This window comes from Scatophagus argus, chromosome 12 (genome assembly GCF_020382885.2).
Source record: "Scatophagus argus isolate fScaArg1 chromosome 12, fScaArg1.pri, whole genome shotgun sequence".
Lineage (NCBI taxonomy): Eukaryota > Metazoa > Chordata > Actinopteri > Scatophagidae > Scatophagus > Scatophagus argus.
Genome location: NC_058504.1, coordinates 15,691,274 through 15,703,892, shown reverse-complemented (window position 1 = coordinate 15,703,892; position 12,619 = coordinate 15,691,274). Strand labels below are relative to the sequence as shown.

At 41.3% G+C, this 12,619-nt stretch overlaps 1 protein-coding gene across 1 annotated transcript in view; it reads left to right on the top strand.

Annotated features, from left to right (window-relative positions):
* Positions 1-11,717, top strand: part of flt4 (fms related receptor tyrosine kinase 4) — a 40,727-nt gene extending 29,010 nt beyond the window's left edge. Inside the window, exons 15-30 of the mRNA XM_046405558.1 lie at positions 554-685; positions 1,236-1,342; positions 2,594-2,729; positions 3,192-3,296; positions 3,475-3,588; positions 4,326-4,414; positions 5,030-5,189; positions 5,304-5,398; positions 6,650-6,772; positions 6,977-7,088; positions 7,298-7,397; positions 7,635-7,740; positions 7,852-7,976; positions 9,146-9,266; positions 9,465-9,550; positions 11,114-11,717. Of these exons, the coding sequence (XP_046261514.1) occupies positions 554-685; positions 1,236-1,342; positions 2,594-2,729; positions 3,192-3,296; positions 3,475-3,588; positions 4,326-4,414; positions 5,030-5,189; positions 5,304-5,398; positions 6,650-6,772; positions 6,977-7,088; positions 7,298-7,397; positions 7,635-7,740; positions 7,852-7,976; positions 9,146-9,266; positions 9,465-9,550; positions 11,114-11,333 (1,931 nt within the window). The 3' untranslated portion in view covers positions 11,334-11,717. The remainder of the gene's footprint in view (positions 1-553; positions 686-1,235; positions 1,343-2,593; positions 2,730-3,191; positions 3,297-3,474; positions 3,589-4,325; positions 4,415-5,029; positions 5,190-5,303; positions 5,399-6,649; positions 6,773-6,976; positions 7,089-7,297; positions 7,398-7,634; positions 7,741-7,851; positions 7,977-9,145; positions 9,267-9,464; positions 9,551-11,113) is intronic.
* The last annotated feature ends 902 nt before the right edge of the window (positions 11,718-12,619 follow it).

The following is a 12,619-nucleotide window of genomic DNA, read 5'->3' as shown; positions in this document are numbered from 1 at the left end:
GCTCTGTCAATATTTACTCAAACACCGACAACTTTTGGCAACTTTTTTTGTTGAGTTTTCAGTCATTAGAAATGGCAGTCTAGCTATTAAAAGCCAACACACACACATATTCACATACACACAGAACCACAACCGCCCACCAGCCCACCCACACACTGTGCTGTTGAACAAATTTGTCACACAGAACCAGTCACAAGACACACACACACACACATAAAACCCTGCAGACCGACAGACATGGCTCATTAGCTTTCTCACCGTGCATCACATCTTAACATCTGAAGGAGATGGGGGTTGTGTGAGGGGTAGTCAATACGTTTGAGTGACAGCTAGTGCTCTGGGTTCACTGGGGGAGGCTGCTGGGTCATGTGGCGACAAGATAAGTGAACACTAGAGCCTGAATTCCACAGGCGTGCCAAGTATTCAAGAAATGTTGTTACAATGTTGCTGAATTTATGATGTGAGAGGTAAAGTAGTATTGACGTGCAGCATTCTGTGTGTGTGTGTGCGTGTGTGTGTGTGTGTGGGTGTCATTAATCATCCCTCCTTGCAGGGGTCCAGCTGCAGGACTCAAACCGCACGCTGAGTATCCAGCGGGTTAGAGAAGAAGATGCTGGACTTTACACCTGCACTGCCTGCAACCTGCGTGGTTGTGTCCACTCCTCAGCCGCCGTCCGAGTCATCGGTGAGACAGCCACACTCACACAGAAACAGACAGTTGCGTAGGATCACGGCAACACCTGAATCCACTCGCACATCATCGCCACTGACGGACTTTTTTTTTTTTTTTTTCAATTGAGTGCACTCAGGCTTGAAATCACAGCTGCACTCGAGGTCTGGATTTTAGTCATTTACCTCTTGTGTTTTTCACTGCAGCTCGAATTTTCGTGCTTTTATTATGTACAGCTCTCCGCAATGAAATTAAATTCATTGACTGCTGGGTGATTTTGTATTCAGAATGAGCAGTTTAATGTCTGTGTTGCTGGAAGTGGTCTCATGATGACTGGCTCGACTGAGTAAATGGCTGTTGAGCACACTGATGTAACCTAAAGATTTAATGTAAGGAGTTTGCAAGAAAGCCTGGACCTATAGTTAATAGTACAGCACCCCCTACAGTCAGTAAAGAGCAACGTCATCACAGGGAGAACTGGGAAGTGACAAATATTTTCTAATTCTCAGTGTTCAAACCATCTGGATATAAAAGCGATTTTGTTTCATTCTTTCTTTGTGCCAAGGTTCAAGTGACAAGGCCAATGTGGAGATTGTAATCCTCATCGGGACTGGAGTCATCGCAGTTTTCTTCTGGGCTTTGCTCATCCTAATCTTCTGCAACGTGAAGCGGGTCAGAGGGCATCACCTTTTCTCTGTGTGACTGTGTGTTTGTGAGAGAAACTGACAGACTGTGTCAGAGACACTTTAGCCTCTGACTCACGAAATGTCTGGCGTTCGAGGACAGCCTGTTTGATCTTTAGGAGAGTGTGTAATTCACACACTGAAAGAGTAACTGATATCTGCTCCCAGTGGGTCCATTTAGTCTTTTACTATTAGACCTAACAACACGCATGCCGATAATGATGCTCAAATTGCTTTTTATTGCTCCTCAGTTCCTCATATAGTAGATTACACCAAAAAGTTGATCGGCAGTGATTCACACTGTGGTCCAGATTAATTCAGAGATGGCTTGATAGGCAGAGATGGATGTTTTTCTCTGCCCTTTTTTATGGCATCTTTTTGTTCGTTTGCCTGCAGTGAAATCTCAAAATGTCCCAACCTCTCAACTGCCATGTCTTCACCAAAATAAAATAATAATTTATCAATAAAAATATATTGATCTTGAAAGATCCATCCTATTAGTCAGTCACATCAAAGCAGCCCCTCTTACCCAGCTGGCTTTTTGAAGAAGACTTCTCTGAGAGGCAAAAAAAAGTACAAAACCCCGAAGATTACAGACAGTATGTATATTGGCAGTATGCTGATATCTACAATATTAATTTAAATAAACGTGCGCCACAATACAACAAATCCCAGTAATGACCCTGCCGAGACAAGAGATTGTAAATATTTACACATTGTGTACAATTACTGCAGAGATAATGCACATATTCTTATAATGCATACATTCATACAGTGCCATTTTTAGCATTATTTCTAGACTTATCATAGCTGCAAACCCCAGCTGGAAGGGGTTAAAATCTCTCCATCATGCACCCTTTCAGTGCCTTGGTGCCACTATCATTTGCTATTTGCAGCCGGCCCTGAAAGCCGTCCAGCAGCGAAAAGGGTTGCTGTTACTGTAATATGCTTGTCAACAGTGAGTGGATGAAAATTTTTTATACATAAAGTCAACTTTAAAGAGTCTTTGAAAAGGAGCCTTGCTTCCAGATTGATCACAATATGTTTTTGACTCGTCTAATGTGATAAATCAGGTTTTAAACAGTGCATGTCACATTTATTATTGGAACTTTTTCCTCTTTCTCTGGTCATGTCATTTGTGTTTTCTTTTTGGGCTACTTCTCCAGCACCTCACTTACCATATTCACCCATGTTCAGCCCAGCAACTCCTCACCTCACGTCAGCTCTCTCTCAACATCAGGTTAACCCGGCAGACATAAAGACAGGCTATCTGTCAATCATCATGGACCCCGGGGAGGTGCCTCTTGATGATCAGTGTGAATACCTGCCTTACGACTCATCACAGTGGGAAATCTCCAGAGACAAACTCCGATTAGGTGAGCCATCAGGGGTGGTGGGAGCAAAGGATGGACAGATGGATGGTGGGCCGTGAGAGAGGCGGTTGCTTGAGGAAATACACTGGCAGAGACGAGAGCAAATAGATGGATGAAACTAAATTAGTTTTCCATTTCCAGAATCCTTAATGGCATGAGTTTGGATCGGCGCCATCCAGGCATAGTGCTGCCAAGTAAAGTGCTAATGTTAAGTATGTGCTCATTCCCAGCACAGCTTTTGAAAAACGCCCTGAGGAAAAGCATCTGTTTCACGAGAGCGACTTATGGTGACATGTTGTTTCCAAATGCTGCCACTGAGATACTGACTCCTTCTCCCCCCTTGTCTATATGGATGCCAGACGCATTTACATTTTGCAGATGCTCTCCACCACAACCATTTGCGTATTCCAGCGAGAATAATAATAAATAAACATGGATATTCTGTTGTGTTTTCTCCTGACACAGGAAAAGTTTTAGGCCACGGTGCCTTTGGGAAAGTAATTGAGGCATCAATCTACGGCATCAGTAAGAGCAACAGTTTGGACACGGTGGCTGTCAAGATGCTGAAGGGTGAGCTTTGTCTTTGTGAATGTATTGTGCATATTCTGCTGTATTATATTACATGAGTGTTGCAGCAAGCTTTCTAAGGACACACTGATGTTCTTGATCAGATTGAGAGAAACTATTGTGATGCATGTACACACAGTAAGGCAATAAGGTGTATTTTCTCTGTCGGTGTGCTTTTCAGACGGAGCCACAGCCAGTGAGCACAAGGCCTTGATGTCTGAGCTGAAGATACTGATTCATATTGGTAACCATCTGAATGTGGTGAACCTGTTAGGAGCCTGCACCAAACCAAATGGTGGGTACAGATTCTATATGTATTACATTTCACATGCGTGTGTCATATATTTACATCATAATTAGTGCCGGTAGAGGTTTACAGTGATAGATGGATAACATGGAAATGATATAATAGTTAGCACAGTGTTCCGATGTTCTGATTGAAAACAAAATAATGCGAACACCTCATGAATAATGACTCCTGCGTTCTCTTCGTTGATCATGTCCCTGTGAGTCAGGTGGTCTTCAGAGACTGTTTCATGTTAATTGTGAAGCTATTACTGTTTTGTTTGTTTTGTTTTGGTTTTTTTTTAGAAATATACAGCTGCACTTTGGGTCCATATCTCTTTTCAGCTCTGCTGTTTGTCCTGTCAGTTGGAATTCCTTTCCCATGAGATGTTAACATCATTTTGTCTACCCCCAGCAGCTTCTAAACCACCCTGTTAAGAGCAGTCCAGCTGAGAAGGTCAAACAGCTGCCTCTCTTTTACACCCCTAATTTTATGTCCATATATTAATTTGACTCACAGAGTACATTTTTTGAGGGATGGACATCTGAAAATGTTTACACTAAACACTAGCAACAATTTAGTCTTGCAGCTAACCTCAGGCAGGCAATGCTGAAAGAGTACTGGATCTCACTATTTTGAGTGTGGTGAGGAAAGGGAGGGAGAACATGTGCAGCCTTGTTTCGTACAGTACCGTTGTGATTTTAAACAAAGAAAACAGCTGATAATTAAACTGTCTGTATCTCCAGGTCCGCTGATGGTAATAGTGGAATACTGCAAGTATGGGAATCTGTCCAACTTCCTACGAGCCAAGAGAGAGTTCTTCCTCCCATACAGGGTATCCTAAACACTAGCACTAACACTGCCCCTCTGCTGTGATAATGTGACTGGAGTATAGTTCTCAGAAAGAATCAGAATTGCTTTAACTCAGCCCATATTTCCATCTTTGCTTTGTTTCCTTTATTGAACATTATTTTCATCTTATTAAAAACCTATGACGCATGTACACTAACAATCCAAACTTCCTGTTAGATTGTTATATCAGTCAGTGTCCCCACAGCCATGACAAGGGAAAATACTACAACACAACACAATACCACAGCAGTGCCATCTGGCCCCTCTGTGGTCTTCTGCAGTGGTTTGAGTAGGTTTAAACTGTGATTCCAGCTTATTTAGGCGTTATTGTGCACTGGAACATAAACATGTTCCGGTTGAAATCTGCACAGATTTTGATGCTATGCTGGTGACTGTCCTTGTCTCTTTCTGGTCTTACAATTGTCTTTCGTGCAAAGTGTTCATACAAAATGCTATCTATTCATAAAGAGGAGTTTTTACAACCTTAAAGCATGAAAGACCATTCAGAAATATTGAAAGTAGTCCTCTCAGCCATCTGACCGTACTGTATTTTGTAACTCTTTTGATTTGACCTTAATGATTTTATTTGTTCACTTAGGATCGCTCTCCTAAAACTCAGAGTCAGGTGCGACGGATGATTGAGGCGGGTCAAATGGACCAAAGGGCTCGCCATCCACCTTCTGCACCTTCCTCCACACTTGCCAGTCCACAGAGTCCGTCACCCAACATGCCAGACCAGACTCTCACTGTGGAGAAAAGTGAGTCTGTTTTAATTCACAAGGGGAAATTATACAACTCTGGTTACAATTATAGTATAATTTCTCCTGCATTTGCTGTGTATGACTGCCCTCTCCCTCGTTTTCTCTCTCTAGTGGAGGACCTGTGGAAAACTCCTCTGACAATAGAAGATCTAATTTGCTACAGTTTCCAGGTGGCTCGTGGGATGGAGTTCCTGGCCTCCAGAAAGGTTAATTGTTCAGCATTATACAGATAGTGAATGAGCGACAGTAAATTGTCACCAGAGGTCTCGGACGCAGCCTGGTTCATTCAGTTTTTCAGGCTTTCTTGCCTGTTAATTAACCACATCACCACGAACTCGAGCTGTGCCACGATTCCGTACTGCATGCAAATTCTAAGCAGGTTTTCACCCTGTAGTGAGTTTATTCAGGAGAACCGACAAAATGAAACATATTCCTAAAAAGTCTGCATGCATATGCTGTGCACCAAGAAAACTGTGAGTGACATACAAAAATAACAGATTGATGTTCTTTGCCATATTAAGTACATTATTGTTTGTATCATCATATATAATAGTGAAAATGAAAATAATAAGAAGAACTGCGTACAGGGAAGAAGTATTCACATCTTTTATGTAGATAAAAGTAACAATGCCACTTTTGTAGTTACGACACATTAAATCAAGTAATTTAATTAAATGGAATTTTACTAAAATATACATTAAATTAAAATGAAAAGTGAAATTATAAAAAATAATAAAACATATTATTAACATAAAGACTAAGTGTAACCTTTAACATCTTATTTTTTTTATATAGTTTAAAAGCAAATAAAATTTAATATTCAAAAATAATCTGAATTTAAACAATTAAAATTGACATTTTAATTTCAACTCATTTAGCTCATTTAGCACACAATCTATGCTAAATCTGCTGATGGTCGTGAAATCCGCTTTATTTATCCAGTACTCATTCAGTGTGTAAGAGTTGTATAAACTGTCAGTTCTGCTGTTACTGGATTGTTTCAACTTCCTGTTGAGATGATGCCATTAAAATTTGACAACAAAAGCATCCATAACTGATAATGAATATCAACAATCTTGCTGGACTCTAAGCAGATTCTGTCTGGCTTTAAATGACTGCTCCAAACCAGGCGTTCCAAACCCCGTAGGCACATTTGCTTGTCAGCTTTGTGAGTGATGTTGGATCTCCTGTAGTGATTCCACAGAGCTCAGCCGGGCCGAGACATAGTCCAGTCCCAGTTACCGACTGGCAGCGAGACACTCACACACACAGGGACGCACACATGACACTTGCAGATGTTAAAAAAAGCAAATTTTAAACCAAATTTTATCTGCTATTTACTCACCAGAGAAAACAAGGTTTAAACAATGCACACAAACATTCTCACAAACATATGCCAGACACACACTCTTGTACACAGAGTTATGATGTATGCGTGGCTGTGTGTGTATCCGCAGTGTATCCACAGAGACCTGGCAGCCCGGAACATTCTCCTGTCAGAGAACAACATTGTGAAGATCTGTGACTTTGGCCTGGCCAGAGACATATACAAAGACCCCGACTACGTCAGAAAAGGCAATGTACGGCATCCTCACACTCACAGCGCTTTAGAGTTAAACGTCCAGGTTTATCATCCATCTCCATTTACTTTGGGGAAACATTAAACTGCCTTTTCGTTTGTTTTTTTTAAATCACCCACGGAAGGAATACATTTAAAGACAGGTATAATTTCTGTTTATGTGACTGTCTTATAATATTTGTCTGCTGTTTCAATGTTCTCTCAGGCTCGTCTGCCTTTGAAGTGGATGGCTCCAGAGAGCATCTTTGACAAAGTGTACACCAGCCAGAGTGATGTGTGGTCTTTTGGAGTTCTCCTCTGGGAAATCTTTTCACTGGGTAAAGACATATCCAGAGTACACTCATTTCATCTTTGTTGAAGAGGCTTTTGTGTTTTTAAAAATGTTTGTTGATCTCTGCCTGATGTGCTCTGCCAACAGCAATTTATTGTTTTAGAAGCAGAGGAAGTCTTCATCGCTGTTATCCAGACAATAACTTAACCAGACATGTTGATTTATGTCTCATCCTCCTTTTGTGTACGCCTTCAGGTGCATCTCCGTACCCCGGAGTACAGATTGATGAAGAGTTCTGCAAACGATTGAAAGACGGCGTCAGGATGAGAGCACCAGAGACCGCCTCCCCTGAAATGTAACTTCATTTCTCACTCAGCTACCTCTTTCAGAAAATCATTTTTCACTGTCAAATTCAAGATTTAAAGCCCTATATGCTGTTATTTGATCAAGCCAGTCCCAAAAGCAAGCATTAACCTGCTCATGAACACTACAGTTTTTATAATCTTTTAAATTTAAAAGAGTAATTGCAGCAAATAAGTAGTTTAGTCTGGGAAACTTTCTTTGTTGTGATGCTGCTTCCCTCTGCTGGTAGATATGGCATCATGCTGGCCTGCTGGCAGGGCGAGCCCAAAGAGAGGCCACCATTCCCCGCCCTGGTGCAGATCCTGGGAGACCTGCTGCAGGACAACAGCCTACCTGTGAGTTCACTGCCGGAGACACACTTATTCTCGCAAGTGATGTTTTTACCTTGTAAAGATGCTTTCAATGTTAATGTTTTTACTTTCAATCTTTAAATGAATTCTCTTCAGGATGGGAAGGAGTACATCCCTCTGAACCACTCGCAGAGCTCCGAAGATGATGGTTTCTCACAGGCTTCTTCGCGGCCTCCGTCTGAAGAGGAACTGAGGCTGGCTTGCAACACTCTGCCCGCCAGGTACGAATGCGTGCTCATGTTGTCCTTCAAGACCCCATGAAAGGGTATGAACATGGAAAACTGTCACACCAGGAAAAACTTTGTAAAAACTTGTCTCTAAAGCATTATATCCTGCCATTTTTTTTTCTTATTATCAATAAATTGAACAAGTACTGTCTGTGTAGACACACATGCTGTAGTTTATTTTGAGTGTACCTCACATACACCCTACGTATACCCTGCTGCACTAAATCCACAGCTAAAAGTAGTTCCCAACAATTGTACCCTTCAGTCCTTTATGAGTTAGGCTTGCTTAAAAATACTGCACCCACCTGTTCCTTTTGTTTTGCCTGCTGAAATTATACAGTACCTCCTTGACCACTTTTTAGTGTGCAAATCTTTAGTATTAAACTTAAAATTCAAACTTTATTGCCAGTATATTTTACAACAAATTCTTCTCTGCATTTAACCCATCACTGGTTGAACACAAGGGGCCCTTGAGCAGTGCCTTGCTCAAGGACACGTCAGCTGTCACCAAAGGAGGGGGGGGGGCTTGATTATTCACTCCATCCCTCCACCAAAGTTTTTTCCTGCCGGTTCAGGGGAATCAAACCTGCAGCCCTCCAGTCACAAGCAGCTTCTCCAACCTGTAGGCCACGGCTTAACCAATGGGCTTTGAGCCGAGGGGCAAAGGCATACAAGGAAAGTATTGAGACAGACTAATGCCTTATCAGAATCAGAATTCCTTTATTTATCCCTGGAGGGAAATTCTTGATTATCATGGGATTTACAGCAGCATTATCCTTTAAATTGCACATACAGAGATAAACAGAAGTCTTTATGAAATCCGACCCCTTAGATAAACAAAAAGCCTTTCTCCCTTTATGCCTGGTGCTTGTACATTTTCCTATTCTCAGCCTGAATCTCTCTCACCTTTTTTCTGTGAGTTTTGTTCTTATGAATGCTTCAAGTCCAGTCACACTATTTTATAAATGCACAAACTCGCCGTATGTCTTGCTTCGATTTGATGAACGCCATCGGCCCCCAGCCTGAAATCGGCCCTATTCATAACAAAAATTATTTAAAAATCAAATTTTAAACTGCTGTTATTTTTTAAGATATTTTCATGGCATTTGTACGTCATCTGGAGACGCTATCATTTATTAATCTGCTATTCTTTTGTTGACCAGGTATTATAACTGCGTGCCCTTTGCCGGCTGTGTGTTTGTGGGACCGTCCAAAATATGCCAGCCCAGAGTGAAGACGTTTGAAGAGTTGCCCCTGGAGGTTCACCCACAGAAAGCTCCTCAAGTAAGCTCTTTATCTCCTCATCAATTGTTGAAAATGTGAACCGACTGGTGACATTTTGCGACGGCCATTTGGCTTTGGGAATTTTTCTCCCCACATAATTCCCAAAAATAGTTGCTCAGCTGCCCTCAGACGTAGCAGTGGGGGTCAACTAAATGCACTTTTAAAATTCACATGATGTCAAACTGTGTCTCTTCCCAGGACAACCAGACAGACAGCGGGATGGTTTTGGCCTCCGAAGAATTCGAGAGAATTGAACACCAGCACAGGGGTGCCGTCTCAAAAAGGTTAATCAGAGGAAAGCTCACGATCCACATGACTGTCTGAAACTGAAAGAGGCATGCAGCCATTTATTTAGTCAGCTTATTACTCGCTGTGAAATGACAGTTACTGTGGGGATAAAGCCAGGCCTTTCAGATGTGTTAGTAAAGGCTACTTTTGTAGATGTTTTAGAGTTAATATGAGAAAACAGTCATTGTCTCACTCTTGCAAGCGTGTAGTCACTCACAGCCTCACACTGTGAAACTGTAGATTTGCAAAGGAAGTAAACATCAGAAGTGTCTCAAACTGTCTGAGTCATTTGAACCCAATGCCAGTTCATGAAAGTTTTAGAATTACACAAAAGGTCTAAATAGCCAACTATTTAGACAAAAAAAAGGTCAGAACTATAAGAACATTTATCTAACAGCTCACTCCTACTTACAGCAGAATGAAGGAGGAACCTTTAAAAGCAGCAACTGATTACATGAGTAGCTCAGAACTGGTCAGAGCCACAGACGCAGTGGTATGTTATTCTAGTTATGTTTATTTGTTTTAATTAGATGTTTGTGCTTACCATTTCCAAATGTGGGGAATTAACATGTAAAGGAAAAGCAAGAGAACTACATCATAAGGAAGGTGCAAACCAAAGCAAAGCCAGCATGTTTGTCTGAATGTGCATCTGTTACTGGTAGCCTGCAAAAGTACCTTATTGTCACATTCATACATTTAGATTTTGCTTTGTCACTTTGCGTACTCACCTCCAGCTACTCTGAACCACAATAAGAAACCTGTGGAGCTCTCATCAAATAAACGAGAAATCACGAATCAAAAATATTTAACAGATATATATATAAGATAAGATAAGATGAACTTTATTGATCCAACAGTGGGGAAATTCACTTGTCGTGGCAGCTCACAAGGACAGAAAAAGAGTGCAAAAAACAAGAAGTGTGCAAAAACAGTTACAAATAACTAAACAATGTAATGAGTAGCTTTTATTGTTAAGCTTGCAAGTGGGATTAACATGAAGACTTTGCATTTTTCTTTTAAAGTTTAATACTAGCAATATTTAGCATTTTTACCATTAGGCCTGAAAAAAAGCAACACTGTGTCCATCTCTCAGTAGTTTCCACCTTCTGTGGACCTCAGCCTTAAGCCCGTTGATCCTCCATGAAGACATTAACCTTTTAATATAAGCCAGGAATATGTAGATTAATTTTCTTGTCTTTTTTTTTTTATTTCCCATAACAGCTGGGCACTGCAGCGTATAACAAAGCCAATCTAACAGGAGGGGATGGTGTTTGTATTGGGGATTATTTTCAGCTGTGGATTTGGTACTCTAGTATTTACAGCAGCAGGACAATGTGTGTGGGATGGACTCAAAATAAATTACAGTGCCTGTGTTTATAGTAATAAAGGAACATGTCAACCACTACCACAGTATGGCTCATTGATATGCTCTTAGTGGCTTTTGGACGACAATGGAGCTCTGTGTATCCCAAGTTTCAGGGTTGTACTACTATGAGTGCTCGTCTGCCTTGGTGCTTTACAAGAACGTTGACGGCTCTTTTTGTTTGTCTCATCTCCAGCCGTATAAGCAGCAGCAGCAGCACTGAGCCTCTCACAGCCTCCCATGGTTCCCTGGGTCGAAGCAGTGGCGCCATCAGCTCCAGGCACCGTCCCAACTTCTTCAGCCAGCTTTCAGGACAGACCTTCTACAACAACGAGTACGGACACCTGTCCGAGGAGGGCTTCTGTGACTTCTTCTCCTCGCCTGACGCCACCTGCCTGGCCTCCTCCAATGTGTAATGTTAGCAAAGTTGCACCCCGAGAGAAGGAGAGAGTGAAAAGAAAAAAAAAAACAAACAAACAGTGGATAACTCAGGTCGAGGGAGGTTATCTCAGTATTAATATGTAGCCAGTCATTTATTAATAAAGATCAGGTTATAGATTGTTATGACCAGAGCTGAACTCCTTCTCCTCTCGGGCTGCTGCCTCAACACACGGACTGAGCTGTAAGTGCCTAAAGTTCCACTAATGAGCCACCGGGTGGCAGCATTATGACAAAATCAAACCTTAAGTATTTTCTATTCACACATTTATATTTTTAGCTTTTATATACAGAGTATTCTTCCTTTATTTGTACAAATGATGACTCATATGGGGATAAATAAATAAATTTGTCTTCTTCTGGTTTTTCTCTCTATGATCAAGCTGGAGCTGTCATTGTTCCAGTGAAGTGCATGTTTTAAGAGCAATTTGCATTTGCCATGCTGTGCTAAATTACAGGTCCACAGCAAACTACAGCCACAAGCATCATGATGGTTCCCATGAGGGACCAATCACTGAAACAGGCAGATATTTGTGGATCTGTGTCATTCAGTGGAGGCGGAGACGCTTGGATACACGACACCGTGAATAATGAATAAGCGACGGAGGTAAACAGAGGGATGTAGGTTGAATAAAAGCGTGAGTCACACTTAACAGCTCTTATCGGAGCTGGACGTAAGCATGATGATAGCTGTGACAACCTAACACCCTCTCACATCACAAATGACAACCTGCAGGGTGCTGACTCTGGCTGCCAGCTGAGGGAAATGAATGATGTACTGGGTGCAAAGTACATTCACAAGTAAACACACCTAAAATTACAGTCTGTAGGGGTTAGTTCATGCAAAGTCTTAGGTGTACTGGTTCCATTTTTGGTTTCTATGAGTAATTGGTAAAAAGGTCAACTGGATAAATTCAGGAAAGCTTTCACTTTCAGCTGAAAAGGGGGCAAAGACAATCACGTTTTTTTTCCTAACCGTGATTAGGTCTAAGTTGACACCTTAGAACTGAAATAAGTGTCAAAACCAACAGCCCATATCTTTTTTACTTCCCCATACCAACCTGGACTCTACATGACTTCTTTCTTTAAATAATGAATTCAACCAATTTCTTGCACCTTTATAGGTCAAAAATATTACACCATCTTTCCCTGTTAAAGCTCAGTTTGGCAGGTGAGCACTCCCTCTGAGATCCGTAAAACAAATCTATCCTACAGAATTCAAACTAGTTAGTACAAACGTTAGAATTCGTTAGAAGTCATTTCT